Below are 20,850 nucleotides of genomic sequence, written 5' to 3'. Positions count from 1 at the left end.
TAGTTTTCTGAAATTTGAATTTTCTCTTAACTCAAATGCTATTGAAAGGTAATATGCATTCAAACCACTAACAAGTGCTTTTAGCCTTCATTTAACCTTAACCCAGTTTTTTTCTGTGTGAAAATAAAAATTTTCACACAGTAGATAAAAGGTGCTTTACAACAGCAAAATATTATCAGAGATCATCTGAGAATTACTGATACACAACATTTTCCTGGAAAACAAGTGTTCGACTATAGAGATCAAGGGCCAAATTCTTATGTATACAAAGCCTGCTTTTTACCACTTCAGCACAGCACAAACAGGCCTCCATTTCCAGGCCCCTCTGTACTGCCAGAGTGGTGTAAAGCTCCCTGAATGTAAATGAAAAGTGTTAAAACTGAAGAAACATTTTAACAGCAGGAAGAAAACCCAATGAAAATGGGTTTGCTTGACATCACATATTTTTAAATTTTAAAATGGCAAGAGCAGAGTTTGTTTTTTTTTCCATAAGGGTGAGAAAAATGTAAGGGAGAAGCTTTCATTACTGTGAATCTGGAATCATCAGGTTTACTCATTGTGCCACATTCGTATATGCAGAATGAATCACCACTCTCTCTCACCCATCTATTTGGCACTCAAGCATATGTATCCAGGAGAGAAGCTATTACACATCATGCTTTTACCAATAAAAAAAGTGAGCCAGCTCCTTAGCTACTGTAAATCAGCGTAACAACTTAATTCTCTTCAGAAGAGCTACCTCGATTTGCTCCAGCTGAGAATCTGGCCCACTATATCTAAAAAGGGCTCTAGCAGGTAGCTTAGGCCAAAAGTTTAAATTTTGTTTTAAAACAGCCTTACAAAATGTAAAGTTAATAGAAATGTTCTCATATGTAAAAAAAAAAAAAAAAAAAATTAAAAAATGCTCAGTTAGTAGAGTTCTGCAGTGCTTGAAGCTCAAACATTGCAACATTGGACTAGTGAAGGAGAACCACAATGTAAAACTGACTATTAAAATAGTGAAACAAATAAGTGTTTTAGTTGACCAGGCAGAGTAAAGTGCAGAAAGTTCAGGAGGAAAAAAAACCACATAAATGGTAAAAAGTTAGAGATTTTAACACTCTTACCATTTTAATAATCTAAACTGATATTAGTAACACAGGTACTAACATGAGGATTTTGTTTGTTTTAAATCTGATTTTAGCCCAGTAATATAAAGGAGAAGTGCAGCATAATATTCACAGATTCACCCTTTCAAATGCAAATGAGTTTAACCTAGAAACAGAAACAAGTCTTGAGGTATGTATAGCCTTAAACACTTCCAAAATAGAAGGAAGGAATGACCGGAGGTAACTCAGTTATCTTTACGAATATGCATTGGGATAGCAGATTCTGTGAATTGAAATGAAACATCAAGGAAGAATTTTTATGATAAAAACTTTATTCCTTCGGTGAGCACGATCTGTGACTTTGTGTCATAATGCAGGGAAACTCACTTCTAAGCTGCTAAAATGGAAAGAATGAAAACGTTTTTCTTCCAAACTGGAAAATTGCACCTTTCATATTCGATGTTACAAATCGTATCTTTCACAGTTGAAAATGTCCTTGGACAAATTCTATATACATGTCTTTGGGATTTTGAAATTAAATATTACGAACACGAATTGTTGTATGTCTTTAGGCAGCAGAGTGTTGTTCTCTAATGGACAGAGAAAGTTATGAAGAGTTTTAGTCATGTAGTTTTATTCACACATATGGCAAAATGCTACTATGCCACATTAATATTTAGACATTTCAGTAGTCTATAAAGCTGAAATCTGTAGGCAAGCAGATGTCTGAACATGTTTTTCCTATTAGTATCCAGGTGCAATCTTAAATTCTTATTGCCAGGAAACTCTGCAAGTTCAAATTTGTTTTTTGCCATTTCTTTCTACTTTGGAATGAGAAGAATTACACTAATTGCATATCTGAAAGTCAAAGCCAGTCAAGGCAGGCTCAAGGGGAAAGAAAAAACCAAAAACAACATGAGGATTAAAAGAAAGGCAAGGAGTAGAGTCATCTCCTTCCTAAGTGACTCAAGAAACCTGTTGTCAAGTGGTTAAAAGAATCCAATGAAACAACAGTTCCTCGGAACAATGGCATTTGTCCAACTACTTGATGAATTAATACTTGCCAGGAAACAAGTATACCTGCTGGGCTTCTATATTTAATATAGACAATCGTATTCCATGCCTCCAACCTCCTTTGCACAGACATCCAAGTTCCAAAAACAAGCAGAACTGCCCTAGTCCTGCTACAAAGAGGAAGCCATCTGTTGAGAAGCAGATGGAGTAGTAGATAGAACAGCACTCTACAGTGACTCTGTACACAATAGCAGAGAAGTTGGACTGGGGCAGGCCAAGCAATTGGCAGTGGTTCTATGAATAATTGGCCAAAACCTCCATGCATGGTGTATAAGAACGGCTATTCTAGCAGCTGTGGCGTGACAACATGGTTTCTCTGTTCCATGTTGGGGAAGGATTCGAGCTCACCCATCTCTATGTAGGTCACCAAGCAAAGCCTGTTAACTCAGCATGAGACAAGAATTTGGCCCACAGTGCACAGCATTCAAAGGATTACCAGAACCTTAGAAGTCTCCAGGACAAGCATAATGGAAATGACCAACCCTGGCAATTCAATCAGCAAGGCAGCCCTGCAGAGCTACTAGCTCTTATGTACAAGTAGAATTTATTTTAGGTTTTTAGCACCTTCCATCCAGAGATCTCACAGTGTTTAACTAATATTAATTAAGCCTCACAGCACTGGTGAAAGGGAGAATCTCAATTTCAAAGAGGGGAAACTGAGGCACAGAGCTGTTAAGCAACTTGCCTGAAATCATTTAGGGTGTCAGGAGGAGAAAAGAACCCTCGAGTCCTGACTCAAGCATTCTGCTCTCACAAGCATAGTGCAGTAGTTATGAAAACAAAGAGCAACTCCAATTCTTTAGTAACAGATCCCCTCTTAACAGTTATTGAAGTGCTGGAAATTATTCTATTCTCTCCTGGCAAAACCACCATTTTACTTCCTAATGCAATCAACCCCACTGCAGGGTGTCACTATGAGTGGGGTCAATTATACTTCTCTGAGCAGTGGGATTCCATTAAATTCCCAGGGATGGGGAACACAACTCCAATTGACTGGCAGAAGTTAGGAGCATTCAAGGTGCCAGAGAACTTCTGAGTATCCCTGAAATGCTATCCAGAGAAACAAACATAGTATATTGGTGCTGTTGTACAGTAAACAGGGTATACTGTTTGCTTGATTTGAAGAGTTAGACCAGTCCAAACCTTGGCTTATCTGTAATAAGGTTGCAAGAGATTTAGGCCAAAAGTATGATGAATCCCATTGATTTGTTTATATAAATTACTTTTTTATCCCAATAAAATTTAAGAGTTTGCCAGACAGCCCAGATTTCCATGTTCAATTCTGTGCATTCAACATGACTCCTTGGTGTGACTGAACATTGAATCCATAAGGGATTCCTGGACTCTTATGTTGCTGTCCAAACAGGTTTTCAAAACATATTCGGGGCAGACTTTCTAGGTATGAAAACTGGTGGATACAATCAGAAGAATGAAGATCCATTCTCAGCCCAAGGGTAGAAATCCAGGAAGTGGAGCAAAAGAGACAGAAATAACAGGCGGCAGCAACGAGAACCACAGACACTGATTTGCTAAGCTAGTCTGATCTTGCCTTCAAACAATTGACAACCCCCAGGCCCAGAAGAAGATTTACAGAGCAAAGAACTGTACCGTCTTAAAAAAAAAAATTATGGAGCTGTTCATATTTCCTGGTTTTGCTGTGTTTCCTCCTCCTCACCCCAGCCATCAAGTAAAAAGCTTCTCCAAATCTCCCTGGGTCTGCTTGAAGGTTTTACACACAGATACACACACTCTCTCTCTCACCCTTGCCGAGATAAAAATAGGTAATTAACAATGATGAATGAACCTTGAAATACTCAGAGGTTATGTTCACATGGGATTAACACCCAGAACACTGACTGCTTGATTCACATTCTGGACTGTAAGTCCCAGCGGCTGTAAATCCACCTGTAATAGGGACACAGCAACACAAGCCACTAGGAGACCCAGAGCTGGTGTAGCCCAAACAATGGGTAGGTCGTCTAATAAGGTGACTGAGCCCACTGACCACGAGAGGAGATGATTGTTATTGATTCCAATGAGGATATCCCACAGAGATACTGCAGCTTGCCTGCTATGGGCAGCCTCCCATTTAGGACTAAACTACAGACAAGAACAAAGAGAAGACAAATCATGAAAAGGGATGGGATGAACAAAGTTAACAGTTAAAAACTGCCTCCTGACCTGCAAGAAGAATAGGTGCTGGGTAATTTCCTGCAATAGCTCCTCTTCCACTTTCTCTGGATAAAATTTAGCCAAAAACTGAAAGCTAACAGGGTCTTCTTTGGGGATTTCTTGATCCAAAACCTATTTAAAGATAAGCATTAGGAGAAGCAGTAGTGAAAATGGTGCAGATATGCCTCAGAACACAATTCCAGATATCAGTTAGAAAGCAGCCAGCATTTGAGCCCTTTCTGATTTGAGCAAGAAGGACATTGCTGATTCTAAATTTAACAACTAACACTATGCATTATGGGCTTGATGCAGGAATCAGTTGGTGAAATCCTGTGGTTTATTTTATGCAGCAGATCAGACTAGACGATCACAATGGTCCCTTCTGGCCTTAAAAATCTAGAAGTCACACAGCCATCGCTAAACATATGAGCCTTTACGTCTTGAGTTGAACTAGTAGCTCCTGTAGGAGTAACCTAGCTGAAAGGAGGTTGACAGGTTGCTGTTTTTACAGGCTAATTGTTTTCAATACCTTTTTATCCATCTTTAACCAGGTGTACATTCCTTTTATTGTGTATTGCAAGCCAAAGAACCAAGTTTCCCTTAGTCCTAATGCTCGGCACACCAAGTCGAACAAGTCCTTTCCCTTCCACTTCATCTAGAATGAGAATGGGGAAAAAAAATGACAATGGATTTTTCAAATGTTATTATCTTAATGAGATGTTCTAGGGCTGGTTTTCCAAAGCATGGAGGATTAACCAGGTCATGGTTTGCCTTCTTCCTGAGAACTGCATTTATCTCACCTTCTGCTTTTCAAATAAATGTGTCACTGTTGTCTAGTGGTCAGAGGAAAGGCCCAAGAGCCAAGACTTCTTGATGTTTCTTCTAAGCTCTGCCACAGATTCACAGTGCAGCTTCTGAGTACGTCACTTAACTTCTCTATCCTGTATTTCACTTGCATATACAACCAGGGATGGTGCTATGTTGCAAACTTTTATTAATAATTTGTAAAGTATTATTAAATAATTCGTGCAACTTGGAAAGATGGGGGCAGGTGCGTTGAAGGGAGGCCCAAGCCTAGAAGAACAGTAATGCATAAAAATCATAGGGTAAATCCATCCTTGATGAACTCCATTACTTCAGTGAATTACACCACAGACCAACTTGACCTCTTAACTATATAGGCTCTTACCTTACTCTCATTCAAGTCAATGGAGTTGTCCATTGCCTTCATTGGGATAGAACTAATCTCACAATAGAGGCAAGATTTGTTTTATCCAGGAAAAAAACGTAATGACATAGTCCAACGATAGGCCTGGCATAGATACAGAATGAATTCGTTTGCTAGGCCAGCTCCATGTAGGAAGAAGGTTTCGATTAAAGGACCTGAAGTTCTCTCACAGTTTTCCTCTGAAAAGGCTACACATCTGTTTCTCCTATATGGCAGGATGTTACAAAAGTTGCTGTCTAATAACATGGGTCAGACCCTGAGAACTTCATGGTAAAAAAAGTGAATTTATGAGTAATATTGGATGGGGAGAAGGAAATCATCCCAACAAAAAAATAAAATATTTTGCAGAGGACGGGAGAGAATACATTACATTGAATTTAACAAGGTTCCTGAGCTGTAAGCAATATTCCAAAATCCTTTATTTCTATTAATCTGACAAAATTATTTGAGATCAATGTGTAACAACAACATATTACCTGTAACTAGGTTAGTTGATCTTTGGGTGACTTCTAAAAACCAGGAATTATGTAACAATTCACACCCAGAACTGACAAACCCAAACAAAATTGCCAAATCCCACAACGGCAAGTTCATTCAGCCCATCCCAGTTCTAAATTTTCATCTTTGATTTTTAAATAGAATCATTTCCTACTCTTTTTTTGCTACTGTTGATTTAGTATGTTTTGACCAGCTGGCCATTTCTGTATTTCCTCCACAGTAAACCCCAATTCAACGAGTGACTGGTCATCTGCTGCATTATTCTCCTGCATTTGGTGTTCATTCACTCTCTTCTTTTGCAGCCTGCATTTCTTGATTTTGTTTACTGGGGAGTCATAACCAGTGGAAGGAGAGAACTAACTTGCATGTCCAGATTTGTCCCCCGCCCCCAAAAAGAGATTTCCCCAGAAAAGACAAGAGCTTTGACTTTCTAAAAGTCATTCTGACTAAACAAATATACTTGAGCATGGTAATGGTGTTTAAATCCCAGGAAACAGCAGGCACCTTTGAGGATAAGGTCTGAGTTCCCAACTCAAATATGCAGGGGGAAATCATTCTGCAACTTGTAAAATAAATTACAGACCGTGGACCTGCTCTGGCAAGGTGCTCAGCACCTGCAACTCCCATTCAAGTCAACGGGAATGGGCCACAATCAGCACCTTGCAGGACTGTCATTGGTACAAAGATTATATATGTGCCCACACACTGATATTTACAAGAGGTCCTTGTATTGCACACCAGTCTGATTAGGATGAAAATCAGACTGAAATCTCGCCAGCTGGCACTTTGGCTGTACTGTGGTGCTACAATCAGAAATTAATTTTACGGTGGTAGTTTTAGGTTTTTATTGAGCATATGAAGTCAAGGGTGCATAACAGAACATGTTTTCTGAGACAATTAATGGTCCCTCACCTTAGGTCTGATGTTTTATTTCTTAAATAATCTATTAACTGAGGACTCTAACGGATACCCATTACAGAGTGCATGCATTGATTAATTCTTTACCTGTACGACTGTCTTTTCACATATACCATGTCAGTGTATTTTGGTGAATACTTTAAAATTAACATTTATTAAGTTAGTGCTGCTAATCATTACCTCTATATGTAGGGCAGGGTCAGTGGCAGCACAAGCTTCCCTACACTGCCCCCATCGGCATACCTCCACCATGAGGTACTATAAGGTTGTGGGTAGTTCGGTCTATTCAATACTTGGCCTGTCTGCTGAGATCCCCAAGGTGGCAACAAGTGCTAAGTGGTTTTGTAATGTGGACACTTATCCACTGGGAACTGGACTAAGACCACCCAACTTACTTCACATAGGCCACTGAACAACCAATACATAGCAATGCCTTTCAGGAAATACTGAACTGAGCTGCATTCAAACCAGCACCTTACAGGTGAGAGACTATGGGTCTGATTCTCAACTGTCCTGCACCTCATGTACTCATTAACATCTGTTCAAAATACATATGAAATGCTAGTAGGTCAGAATCCCACTTTCCACAGGTGTAAGTGACTACACAAGGTACAGAATGGTGGAGAGTCGGGTTCAAAATTCCATTACAACCCCCTGAGCCATCCAGTCCCCTGATTAACAATTATTTTTCCAAAGCCTGTTTGTGGTTGTACTCAGAATTCCCCAAGTCACACCTTAGTAACATGGAGGATGTAAGTTCTCTCTTTCTTTCCCCCACCTCGAGGAAACTTACCTCACAGCTGAACTCCATTTCAGCATCCATTGTTATAACTTTCACTTTAAAAGTCTTAGGCTGCTTCTTCTTCAGTCCCCTGATGGACATTTTATCAGGACAACTGCAGCTAGAATGAACAAGAGTAACATTAACAAAAGTATACATTTAAATACACAATTTGGGGCTGCAAATCTATTTTCTAGAATAAATTAATAAATCCCAGTATAAAATAAATTTGATCTTTTGGGAAAGGAGGAGGAAATCGCTCTTTATTATGAGTTGTCTCTGTACGTGATAGCATACCTGACAACAATAGAAAATCCAGACCATAACCAAGAAAGGAGATTAAGATTTTACGGTACAGAAACGAACTTTTTCTTAATGTATTATTTATATGAATAAGTCTCCAACTTTTCCTCCAATTTGAGCTGATATTCAGCCCCACCATTGCAAGGGCCTGTTGTCTGCCTCTTATCACATGCGAGCCACACATTCTCAGATCCAGTCCCCCCAAGATCCTGAAGTGCTTCCTTCATCTGTTGCAGCATAAACGTCAAGGTATTATAAACTACAACATCTTACTATTGTGTTGCAATAACACAAATTATTACATTTATCTTGTCCCTTTACAGACTTAGACAAAATTCTCCCTCCCAAGCCAGGATCTCTGTTGCATATGCCATACTCTTTGAGCACAGAACTGCTGCTGACATCAGTGGAACTTGTGTTGCAGAATACGCAACAAAAATACGCACCAAAGAGCAGAGATCCACAGTGCTGACCAGAAAGGACAAATTTTGTTCTTAATCCTGCTCTGCCTGTCAATGAGATGAGGGCATCCTCGGTGACACATGCGTAAACAACATATGCAGCGAATAAATTGCATTTTTATGCTTCTCTAGGCTATATATTTAAAAATCAGTTAAGTCTCATTGATGTAGGGTAATTTAAATATTTATTTTTACATGAGTTCTTGTGATGTGAGTTTAGTTCAGATTTGTATAAGCCCACATAACATATATTTTAAATAAAGTGGACTGTAGCCGAACTAAATGTTTCAAGCAGGGAGCTCGGCAGTGGGACACGGATCCGCGCTACGCTGTCCTCAGATTCTATGAGTGTAGGACAGTAGTCCATAAAGTTTTGTTCCATAAACTAAAAAACATGAATTAATAGCTTTGATCGGAAACATACACAGCCAAGTTAACATCGGAGGTTGATATAAGCCAAGAAGAGACCCAGAGTTCTTGGTATCTTACAAACTAAAACTGTTCTTAGTGTGGCTAACCTCCAATCGTGTCTTTAAAAATTCCTAAATAAAGTCCCAGTTTAAATTGAAAAGTTCCATTTGTCTGAACCTCCCAATAATTTATAAAGCATCTTTGTCCCTTTTTTCTCTTCTACTGAGCTGTAAATTGGCAAAGATACAAAGTATTTTCCATGTATTTTGCATTTCAACCAAATATCTCAAGCATGCACATTCTCTTTTTACTGATGGGAACACAGAAGCAGAGAGCAGGTTAGTAAGGTACTCAAGGTCACACAACCAATACACAAAACACAACACATAAAACACAGGCAGAGTCGAGAATAGATTCTCAATGAAGAATCGATCCCTGCACCAGCACTGAGACCACTGCAGAAATCATGGGGACGGGGCTCACACTCTCCCAATCTTGAGGCTGCTGGAGACTGCGTCAGGCTCAGGCACAGATCAGCACTGCCAAGTTGTGCCTTGGCTGTAAGGCAGATGTGCTGTAACGTGGTTGAGGAACAGCTGGGACACAGACGTGCCCTAGCCAAACCCTCTCACTCACACCTCCAGAACAATCCCTGTACTGGAAGTATTTTCCTGGAGGAGAGAGGGGTGCAACCACTTTTCACCAGTCTAACCAATCCAATTTGTCCACAGGGCAATTGGAGCCTGCATTCTAATCACTACAGTATACTGCCTCTGTATTTAGTATACAAAGTTGTACTTCTGTCAAAAGATGAAATTAACATTGTGTCAACTCAGCCACCATCATAAGTCTCAGTAAGGATCTGAACTGAAGCTATATGAAAACAACAGTTTAATTACTTGGATACCATTTTAGGCCTCAATCCTCCAAGCTGTTCTAGATGTGACCAGTGCACATGACGGTAATCGTACCTGTGTGTGTCTAGTATATATCCACACAGCTTTTCCTTTTGTAAAAGTAACTAATACTTCCACAAAGTACAACACATATAGAGTATTAGAGAAGACGTACTTAGCACTGGTACAGGAGATGACTGTTGGATGCCAGCGGAACCAAAGTGAAACAGGGGAATTAAACCTTCTACCCCCAGTCCTGCAGAGACAGAGAATCAGTAGCTAGAGACAAGAGGGCAAGAAGTTACGTAATCTGTTTTTAACGTATACTTTGAAGTCACTAATCCAAGGGTTCTCAAACTTCATTGCACCACGACCCCCTTCTGACAACAAAAATTACTACACAGCCTCAAGTTTTAAAACGTCAGAATTTCTCATTAAAAGGAAATTCCTAGTTTCAACCAGACCTACTCTGAGGAACTGTAAGAAGAGAGCTTTTCCGCAACGATTAATCCAAGGACCCACTGCTGATTTTTTTTACACCAGTTTACATCCAGAGTAACTCTACTGAGCCTTAATGGAGTAATACCAGTTTAAAACCCTTGTAAGTGAAAGAAGAGTCAGGCCCTTAGCAACAAAGGAACCTTTTCAAATAAAAGAAACCTTGCAGGCCAGCATAATGAGGTTCTGAAATCCTTTGTGAAATACAAAATGGTAAACAGTGTCAAGTTTTCTTGCTAGTAATAACCACTTTGGACAGTTAGTCATGGGCAACTTGTATCAAGATACGATCTCCTTCACTGAGTTCCAATGATTTATTTAGGAAATTCCCAGAGCGACAGAAGCTATAAATTGCAATAAACAGAAGCATGTCATAATATTTAGTAAATAACAATGCAAGCCACAGCAGGTACATAGAGAGGGTGAGGTGAAAAACACAGTCATTGGCTGGGTAGGAAATTATTGACATTTTAGAGCCAGGGAACCCTGGAGAAGTGGTGAATTTCCAGGGCTTCCTCCTCCCCCTCATAACTCATTGAAGAATGACATAAGCTCTGCTTGAAAGATGTAAATCGAAATGCAGTGATCTAATGTAATTACTGGAATGAAATGATAATGGCCCCACCTTTCACCATGTTCACTGAGGAAAGCGGTTTGCTAAGCACTCTGAACTTCCAGAATTGACCCAAGCAGCCACTCCTCACTGGACTACAGTCCTCTTCCTGCCTGCCACAGCCTATGGACAAACCCAAAAACTAGCACCTGGACCAAGGGATCAGGATGAAGAACGATAAAGGAAAATAGCAGCAGGAAGAACTGGCAAAGCAACTCTTGCAAGAGTGTTGCAAGGATTACAGTTTATTTATACAGCACATAGGTGTGCATTGCACTTTACAGACATATAAAACAGAACATGTCACTGCTCTGAAGAGCTTATCAAAAGTGTAAACAATCCGGATCATTAGACTTATGACACCAAGCTAAACCAGAATTGGAAAAAAAGTGGAATCAGTAATCCTGCTAGTGATAATAAACCAGAGGTAATTAAATTACAGAAACCAGGATATCAAAAGATCTCAACCAAAGTTACTGTAGTTAACCCTACCAAGAAGCTGAATTTTATTCACTTTCAATTTAGTACTACCAAGGTAACTGGATTGTTCATGAAACTGTATATGGGATATAAACGCTTTCAGCTATATGGCACTTGCTTTAGTCCAGCTCTGGCTGATATGGAAAGTGTTACCAGCTAGATCACAGTTTGGCAGTCTCAGTCCAAATCCAAGTGTGTGTGTATGTGTGTGTGTCTCTCTCTCTCTCATACTCACACACACATTCAAGAGGAAAAGCATCCACATGTGTGTGTGAGACACACACACACACACACACCTTTTTAACTGGCAACCTTGTTTTCTCAGCAGATAAAGCAAGAAATGAATGAGCCAAGATGGTTAATCTTTTAATTAGGATTAATTCTTTCAGATTAGGATTCAAGCACATTGGTGGGGCAGTGACTGTGCTGTATGTGGTCTGTGGATAACCATGAGAATCTTCAGGCATATCCGATAAACTCTTTTCACAAGCACCAAATTCGTGATTCAAAGGCACTGAAATGGTGTTTAATGAATTAAGGTTTGTGAAGCACTTTGATATCCTGCAATAAAAGGAGCAGAGTACTTTAAAGGCACTATATTGACAGAAACACTGCCTAATTTGAAAGGCTCTTGCCTTCATCATCATTGAAGTATTTACTGCAACTTTTATTCACAAGTTCTACTGCCTCATCAGTTTTTCCTGTTTCCCGTTTCTACACTTTAAGACCAGAAATTAGTGCAAATAAACAGAATGCAGACAGTTAAGAGATAAATGGTGTTTTTTTCTTTTACAAAAATAGTTTAATTTAAAGATTATTATCTGTGCTCCCCATCCTGATTTGCTTAAATATTATTTTTAACATGTGAGTGAGATATAAATAATTTCCTTACCTCTCAGATAACTTCTCCTGAGTCTAAGTTCTCCAGCTGGAACCAGATTTATTTCCCTGTTTCCTCTCTGAACCGAGATAGGACAAAAAAATTACTTTCAATCCCAAATTCCACATTTTGCAGCACACATCAAAGTCCAGCCTCACTCCTCAGTTCTGTTACTGAAATTAAGATCTAGGCTCACGTTTAATAGTTGCTTCCCTTTCCTTTGTTTCCTATGAGTTGCAGCATGTTAGCGCCCTCTGACAAATCAAAGAATTGCTTTTCCAGGTGATATGAATGGCTGTTAACCATTTCCTGCCTGTGCTGGCTAGACTCCTCCCCAATTTTCCGTTCACTGCAGTTTAAGCAGCAAGACCTTAAAAGAGAAATGCTTCAGGAAGGAGCCTGTAAATCTTGATACACACATATGTAAAAACTGATCAGAGACAGTGGCAGAGTGTCACAACTCTTTTAAAGATATTTGATCGTATTATTTTGACAGGATCCCCAACCACAAAGAGTAGCTTCACCTCAAAACAGCCAACCACCTTAAAAAAAGGAAACTGTGCTGTGTACTCTTCATAGGTAAACACCACCCTGCCTCTTGCTACTTCCTGCTGTGGTGACATGTGATGAGATGATAAAATCTAAAGAGAGTAGGGCTGTAAATGGGCAATGGCCAATATATTCACAGACCCAAAGTTACTCAGAAACAAAACTGACTGCAGTTCAGCTAGCCCCAAATCAGAGGAAAAGTCAAAGAAATGGGATGGGGGTAACAGTATTAACAAGCTGCCAAAAGCACATTGCCCAGAATGCAGAGACTCACCAAGTCTATCCTTGGCCATTCTTAGGGCTATAACTCCGCAATTGTGCCACCATAGTGTTGTAGTGTAGACGTGTGCTACAGCAATAGAAGGGTTTTGTCATTGCCGTAGTTAATCCACCTCTCCAAAAATGGTAGATAGTTCCACTGACCTAGCAGGATTTAGGTCAGCTTAACTACATCTCTCAGGGGTGTGAGTTTTTCATATTGCTGAGCAACATAGCTAGATCCGCCTACATTTTAGTTGTGGACCAGGCTTAGAGTTGAGCTACAGTATAAGTCAATTTCTTAAATATCCAAATTCCACTAGGAAATGGATAAACAAGAACAATAGACCAAACTCCCCTGCGTCTGTTACACCAATATAAACTTTTATACAGGTGTAACAGCAAAATTTGGCCTATTGATCTGATTTGGTCTGAGAATGAGCAGAGGTCCAATAAACCCCTCTGAGAAAGGCCTCCATTTCATCAGATTCTGCTTTCCTGAGGTGCAAAAGGATACCATTTCACAATAAAACAAAGGGGTATTTTATTTAAACACAGTTCTTAACAGACACTCTGGTGAAATGGAACAAGGCACCTCAGTTCCTATACCTTTCCATCTTCATCTCATTGGGCACCTCCAACCAGGGATCCACGAAATACACTCATGGCTGAATAATGGAAAATGTAATTATGAATAATTTGACAAAATCTTCAGCTAAGTTAATCATAATGAAGAATTCAATCAGCTCTACTCATACTCATCTATGAGAGGGGTTTTGTGACTGCTCGAACCATGACTTGATGCAATGCTGGCCCTGATGGGAAAGGGGGCAAGGAATGGTAGGTTAGAATGGTCCATGACACAAGACTGCATTCTCCCCTCCGCTGTAGAAAGTAGTTCCCCGGGTCCAGTACTGGGCAGCAAAGGAAATTAAGAAGACATGACTTCTCCGCCTGCCACCAGGGCAGACCACACTGCAGGGGGCGCACGCACAAAATCCTAAACCACCTCTGGAGGTGGCAAAATGTGGGTAAATGAACAGTACTTGCCAGAAACACCCCGCAAGAGCACGCTGGTGGTTACATGGCGTTCCTAGAAGGCAAGATGCAACATCTTCTCAGGTCTTGTTGCCTCTTCCTCCCCATCCCCCTCCTCAAGAGCATTCCAGCAGCCCCACTCCAACCCCCCAAGTTCAGCCACCCCACACAACCAGACCTCCATCCCGCCCCCCCCGTAGGCGCACCCTATTGCTCATGTGCAGGGGTTGAAGTGGAGCCCAGATTCCCCTTTATTACAAGCAATAGAGCCCCCCCTCCCCTGCCTGAGGGGCTGCAGCCCAAGCTCCTCTTCTGCTCCAGCCCATTTTAATCCCCGTGTGCGACTAGCCCAGGAGGAGACAAGGAGCGATGCTACTCCCCCCACTGCCACAGCGGGGGGCCTCCCTCTCTCCCCCCCTGGGCAGCCCTACGCCTTTAAATGGCCCCTCCCCCTCCTCTACAGCGGTTGGCCACGCCCCCCTCAGGGACAGCACATCCCTTCCGGGTTTGGCTCCGCCCTTTCCGGCACTAGCTCCTCCCCCTCTGGTGGCCGGTGAGGTGGGTAGGGAGTGCTGGGGGGGGTGAGGAGCTGGCCGTTCGGTCCCTGCTTAGCTGGCACAGCCCGCGGGCGGAGCGTGGCCTAGAGCCGCGGGGGAGGGTCCCGAGCCTCTGCTCGGCGCTGGGGAGCGGCCCCGGGGTGTGACAGGCTCTGGGGCTGGCCTTTGCCGAGGGAGGGGGTGTGGGGGGGGGGCGGTAGGGGCTCCAAGGGGGGGTTCTGGGGGCGGGGGTCTCGCAGGGACGGAGCTCTGGGGGCTTCTCAGGACAGGGCCACTGCTGCTGCCTTGACTTGATCTTTTTTCTCCCTAAGTGCTTCCCTTCCTAGTGAGACAGCTTCGGTCCAGATCCTCCAAAAGTACTTAGGTGGTTTACTCCGATTGGCATCAGTGAGAGTTAGGTGACTAAATACTTGTAAGGATCTGGGCCTTCCTGCCTGCAGCACTTTCCCTCCCAGTGCATCTCTGATGTCTTATAAACGCTAGTGATTCAGCTTTCACAACACTCCTGTATCATGATCCCCAATGAGCTAGGCTTACAAAAATTACTTGTACCCTGTGTTCACTCAACAAGTTAATGGTAGAAATAGCACCCAGGAATCCTGACCCTCAGCGTAATGCTCCAACCACTAGACCATGCAACTGAGAATTGATATTTTATTGCGCATGAATGTGCAGAGAAGATCTGTCTGTTAACTCTTCTGTTGAAATGTGCTTTTTTTGTTTTGTTTTATCTTGTAGGTATGTGTAGATCACAATAAAAAATAGAGAGAGAAGTATCTCCGAGGTTTTGGAGAGACTCTTCGGCCAAGCATAACATTGCACAAAAGGTGTGTCAAAAAAGAACAATGCTATTTTCTTTCTTTGTCACATTAATTGTTTGTAGCTGGAATTTGCCATGGTCTGTGACAAGAAAAACTGTTTGCGTTAGCACCTTCTGAGGCGTTGGACTTCAGATACACATTTCTCTACTTTTGTAGTATTTCCTTAAATGTATTATTTACTTTTCTCGTGCTGAGTACTGTAGAAATAAAAGTATGCACCACCTTGTATATATGTATATAAGGCATGTACTTCTGCTTTTGTTGCTTAGTGGGAAATAACTAGCAAAAGAACATGCCAGATTAAGAATCCCTTTAGTGTTGATGGCTGTCTTTAGCAAAGTTTATTTCGACAAGGGGAATGGGTGTTTAGTGAACTAATAATTTTTTAATTGCCCTAGTTTATTTTTTTTTTCTGAAGACTCAGTTTTCCTTTAGGGCTCATCAAGGTAATGTGCAACTGCAGAGAAACTCTTCCATGTTTAGACAAAACTGGTGTTATATTCACACACTCTTATTTGAACAGCAGAAGTAATTTTAAAAGTAATCATTTCATGGAATGCATCTGATGTGAGAAAAAAACATGCAACTTAGTTAACCTCCAGTGCATTTTGAAAGTATCATGACATCTTTCTTCAAGTTTCAGTTTCTGAATTCATAATCATGGAGTATACAGACATATGTACAATATTTTTATCCCTAAAACTGGAATATTTCATATAGCAATTTTGTTTTTTGTTTGGGGCTTTTGTTTGCTTAGTTCTGGGGGGGTTTCTGTTCTACATCATTCTATTCATATGTTAGGTAAAATTGTAAGGGAGTTATAGTGAAGATACCAAAGAAAGGTAAGACAAGAACAGTAATTTGGGTATGGATTAGGTTCATATTAACATAATTAATTTTTCATTTCTAGGTTATGAATTTGGATCCAGCATTTTAATGAGATGGCTATTTGAACCATGTAAAATGAATTGGGTGCAGTTCACTTTTCAGTGGACGCAAGGGGTCCAAGTCTACGCCCCTGAAATCACTACCTCAGTTGCTGTCTTCAAAATTGGGTGTAGAGGCTGACATACATTTGCACACCTACTTGTAGGTTTTGATACAAGGGAGAAGAGGAGGAATGTGGGGAAATTTGAACTACTGCTGCTGTCTGTGCTTCACCCCTTCGAAGGACTAAAAGAGAGATTGGGTTGGGACCAGGTTTGTCATTTTGGCACTGAACAGAAACACTTCATTTTTTTTTTATGAAGTAACATTTTAGTTTTCTTTCCAGGCACTGGATGATCATAGCTAAACAATGTCTGGACTACGTGGAGCTGTCCATGCAAAATGGATAATAGGGAAAGTAATTGGAACTAAGATGCATAAAACTGCCAAAGTGAGAGTGACAAGGCTTGTGCTGGATCCTTATTTACTAAAGGTAAGGTCTGGTCACCAACTTATTTTGCAAGATCATTTTCATATTCACTGTCATAGAAAATTGTATTGACTCTCTGAAATACTAGGATTTCATTGTAAACTGTTTACATTAACTAATTAAGAACATTGGATGGGAATTTGGCTCTGAATATGACTGCGTAGAAAGGAAAACCAGTGTAAGAACATAAAATTTGCCATATCAGATTATCCATTAAATGCATTTCCTTGAATGTTTCTGTTAACGCATTTTAATCTGAGCTGGGAAAGTGGACTATTAATTCGTGCTTTGATTTTTGAAAAGTCCTTTTAAAAATTTTTATAAATTTCTGGGCTTTTGCTCCATTTTGAAAGCTTGAAGTTATAAAATAGTTTTTATATATGGTGATATTAAAATAATTGCCTAGTATATCTTTTTCCTAACCACTTTGAATAAGTAATTGCAGAAATTATTCTTTAGCATTTGAACCACTGAATCAATTTAGATTTATCAATAATAAAATAATCAGACTATTTATAAGGCAGGCCTCCCTCAGTTATTATTAAAGACTAGATTCAAGAGAAACCGTGCTTCCTTTAGTCAATTCTGCAGTTTATAAGATAAAAGAAGGTAGGTTAGATTTGTAATTGACTCTTTTCTGTTTTAGTGTGCATTTTCCACAACTTTTCAATCATAATTTACATAATCTTCTCAAGGGATATAGTCTGGATCCTGATATTTCCCCCAGGACAATAAAAGTTACTAAAACTGGACTAAAATGTGCTCATATGGGAGATATTGGTGCAACACTAATACCACAGGGATAGGGAATTGGGTGTATTGAGAAGGATGAGAATTATATAGTTTCTGACCTTTTCCCCTCTGCCGTTTTATACAAATTATTATTAGGCTTGGAAGAGCCTTGACAGCCATTTTTGCTGAATGCAATGCAGTGTCATTCTGATGCATCTTAAGCATGGGACGGACTGAGATGATAAACCAGAGGCAACTAGCGGTCAAGAATGGAGTTGATGAGTCAAAGATTGGTGAATAGTAACAGTACTAGGGCCAAAGACATACCCTGGGTGAAGAACAGCAAATGTTACATTTGCCCAGTTCTACCGTTATACCATACGCATCTACCAGTGGCTTTGCTTGGGCAAAAACCCAGTTAGTTATGCATACCTGCACTACCAGCCTGATAGCAAAACTTCCAATTCATTTTGCTTTTGAACATAAATTTACTGGTCACCTTTTTTAGTTTTGAGTCCTAATGCCTGGGTTTCCTTTTCTCCTTCTCTCCAACAGTTCTTTAACAAGCGAAAAACTTATTTTGCTCATGATCCATTGCAGCAATGTGCCGTCGGAGACATTGTTCTTCTAAAAGCTTTGCCTGAGCGGAGGACCAAAAATGTGAAACATGAACTGGCTGAGATTGTTTTCAAGGTTGGAAATGTCATAGACCCAGTGACTGGAAAGGCCTGTGCAGGAACCAGGTTCCTGGAAAGTCTAACAGACTCAGAAAGTCTAACTGAAGCAGACACCACCTATCTAAGTGAAAAGCTCCAAGAGCTAAAAGTTTCCTCAACAGAGTAATAAAGAGTGGGAAGAGGCCAGTAAACAGAGGGCTCTTTACATGAGGGATTGGTTGTGCCCATTGTCTTAGGATGTAAAATCTTTCTATTGTTAGTAACAATAAATAATAAACTGAATTACTTCCAACACCAAAATGACAGAGAGATTTTAAAATTGGGGAATTTATCAATTAGAAATAATGTGGAAAAAACTTAAATCACAGTTAAGCTGTGTTCTTAATGTTTTATTTTCTTAACACCCAGTTTTGCCCCATCTTTAGCAAGAATGTCAAAATTACCACCTCAGTCACAAAATTAAGAATGGTTCTTCTTTATTAAGATGTTTTAAGAGCATAAATCTATATATAGTTTAATATTCATGGGAGGATGTTTTTCCCATGTTTGACTGTCTGAACCCTGGAACTGAATCTGTTGTGGTTTGTAGCCTAATATTTAAAGTAACACAATTAAAACTTTTTAAAAATATTGTAGAAATCCTGTATCCATATGTTTACATATGTTGTTTCATTTTATTATTAGTAATGCCACTCTACAGCAGCAAGCCTGTTATAACATTTCATAAACCTTCTGTGCAAAATGAGTAATAGAAGCATGTGCATTTAAACCACCTAATTTTAATTGCTTACTATTACAAATTTTATCTGCTTTGTCACGAGACATGTTAAAGGAAAGGTTCCCATCTGAAATTGATAAAAGTCTACAATGAAACAGTGGCATTGGGGGGAGGGATAGCTCAGGGGTTTGAGCATTGGCCTACTAAACCCAGGGTTGTGAGTTCAATCCCTGAGGGGGCCATTAAGGGAACTGGGGTAAAAATCTGGGGATGGTCCTGCTTGGAGCAGGGGGTTGGACTAGATGACCTCCTGAGGTCCCTTCTAACCCTAATAGTCTATGATTCTATGATAGCTTGACAAAGTGAAAAGATATAATCCAGCACCCATTGAAGTCAAAGGGGAACGAGAAATCAATGAGAGTTTTGCAGTTGACTATGAGAGAGATTCTTAACCAATACATAGGGGTAAAATCCATATCAGAGGGAGAAATGTGGGTCCTTCATGATTCAAATAGCCTGTAAAACAAAGGAAAAGTACATGTGTATCCAGCACAGATATAGGGGAGGGATGTATCTGTTTTAACCTAAGTATTGTGCTGCAAAGAGAAAAGTTACAAAATATGAGTATTAGAAAAACCCCTTAAATGTAATACAAAAGAGTGGAAGTAAAGATGCCTGAAGTCTTATCTCTTAATAAGAAAATCTAATTAAGGCCCCAAATCCTGCAAAGAGATGCAGGGATCGAGTCTCTAAAAGCTGTACCAAAGAACACGTAGTCCATGGCAATTCAGGATTACAGTTGACTTGGTGCTGCTGGGATTCTGGGCCTGTTGACACTATTGTGCCCCTTGCCATAAATTAGAGCTGTTCCAGGGCCTGTGGGTTGCTCAGCAGTCAAACCTACTGGGACATCTCCAACCCTCAAAATACAAGGTTTGCAGGGAACAGCAGAAGAACATATATGGTGCAACTGCACAGGGGCCAGGCCCAGAGCTGGGGGAAGGAATCTTCACTCACTGACTCTTCAAATGGGTGTATAGGTGTGCCTGCATCCATCGCTTTGCAGGGTTAGAATTGCAGCCTAAACTTCCAGAGAATCCATCTCTGTGCATGAGGTGCTACTGATAAAGCAAGATTTTGGAAACTGAGCCCCTCTTCAGGAATATGAAATCAGTTGTGCCCCCTTCCAGTCTACCATCTGTGGTTAAAGATCTACCCATTTTAATTTGCATGCTTGCTGTGGGAAATGCTACACTACAGGCTTAGGCTCTGGTGCTTGTGAATCTGTTGAGCAGTTGTCAAAAGCCATGCGTTGCTCATCAACTCATTAGTTATCCATGTGCCCACTGTTCTGCAAAATTAACTATTATAAACAGTACTTAAACTCATTTTCTGTTGAAGAAGTCAAACCCTTTCATGCTACTGGACATTTATGGTGTTAACAGAATTTATATCCTCTCTGTGCTCACCACCATAAAACAAGTGGCTAGGCAGAGCTTTTGTTAGTACAGTATGTTGCTCTGATAGGCTTAAATATAATTTTTTGTCACTAGGGGATTTGTTTTTCTACAAAAAGTAGTTTTAACAAAGATCTAATTGACACCCTTGCTAGCAGGAAGAATGTGGCGTGAAAATGTACCTGTTCGGTGAATTAATAGGACTTTCACTGAAATCCCTGTCAGCAGAGAGCCTAAGGAAGGAAATGTCATGGAGAGATAATTACTTATTCACAACTGTCACAAGTTCTTTTAAAACATCTATTTACTGTACCCTTTTTAGCCC

General features: G+C 40.3%; 2 protein-coding genes across 22 annotated transcripts in view; one reads left to right on the top strand and one right to left on the bottom strand.

The window, feature by feature from the left end:
• Window positions 1-14,022, bottom strand: part of LOC115636551 (merlin-like) — a 31,855-nt gene extending 17,833 nt beyond the window's left edge. For 3 of the 17 annotated variants that reach the window (XR_003996993.1, XR_003996992.1, XM_030536809.1), the window contains exons 1-5: window positions 12,314-13,118; window positions 10,006-10,086; window positions 7,772-7,880; window positions 4,864-4,989; window positions 4,344-4,466 (exon numbers count right to left, since the gene is read on the bottom strand). Coding sequence is in view for 15 of the 17 variants with exons in the window: in XM_030536809.1 (XP_030392669.1) it covers window positions 4,344-4,466; window positions 4,864-4,989; window positions 7,772-7,861 (339 nt within the window). In the remaining 2 variants the exon portion in view is untranslated. The other 14 variants (XM_030536807.1, XM_030536806.1, XM_030536797.1 and 11 more) reach the window with 13 other exon arrangements.
• A 632-nt stretch (window positions 14,023-14,654) lies between these two features.
• Window positions 14,655-18,980, top strand: MRPS17 (mitochondrial ribosomal protein S17). Of its 5 annotated transcripts, XM_030536816.1 has the most exons (5): window positions 14,655-14,704; window positions 15,442-15,530; window positions 16,435-16,724; window positions 16,798-16,944; window positions 18,229-18,980. In XM_030536816.1, exons 4-5 carry the CDS (start codon window positions 16,822-16,824, stop codon window positions 18,514-18,516), a joined length of 411 nt encoding a protein of 136 aa, XP_030392676.1. In that variant the 5' UTR covers window positions 14,655-14,704; window positions 15,442-15,530; window positions 16,435-16,724; window positions 16,798-16,821; the 3' UTR covers window positions 18,517-18,980. The 5 variants fall into 5 exon arrangements, with proteins under 5 accessions (XP_030392676.1, XP_030392671.1, XP_030392674.1 ...); XM_030536811.1 differs by lacking the exon at window positions 16,435-16,724; XM_030536814.1 differs by lacking the exons at window positions 14,655-14,704; window positions 16,435-16,724 and adding an exon at window positions 14,778-14,843.
• The last annotated feature ends 1,870 nt before the right edge of the window (window positions 18,981-20,850 follow it).

This window comes from Gopherus evgoodei, chromosome 17, assembly GCF_007399415.2.
Source record: "Gopherus evgoodei ecotype Sinaloan lineage chromosome 17, rGopEvg1_v1.p, whole genome shotgun sequence".
NCBI lineage: Eukaryota > Metazoa > Chordata > Testudines > Testudinidae > Gopherus > Gopherus evgoodei.
Note: the sequence above shows the minus strand (reverse complement) of the source record. Positions and strands in the feature narration are given on the sequence as shown.

What these genes read in the sequence shown, in the direction of transcription:
- MRPS17 (XM_030536811.1), top strand. Translation starts at nt 16,822, where the DNA reads ATGTCTGGACTACGTGGAGCTGTCCATGCAAAATGGATAATAGGGAAA. An exon ending in TGGATCCTTATTTACTAAAG is followed by an intron (nt 16,945 to 18,228) that starts GTAAGGTCTGGT and finishes TCTCTCCAACAG; the next exon opens with TTCTTTAACAAGCGAAAAAC.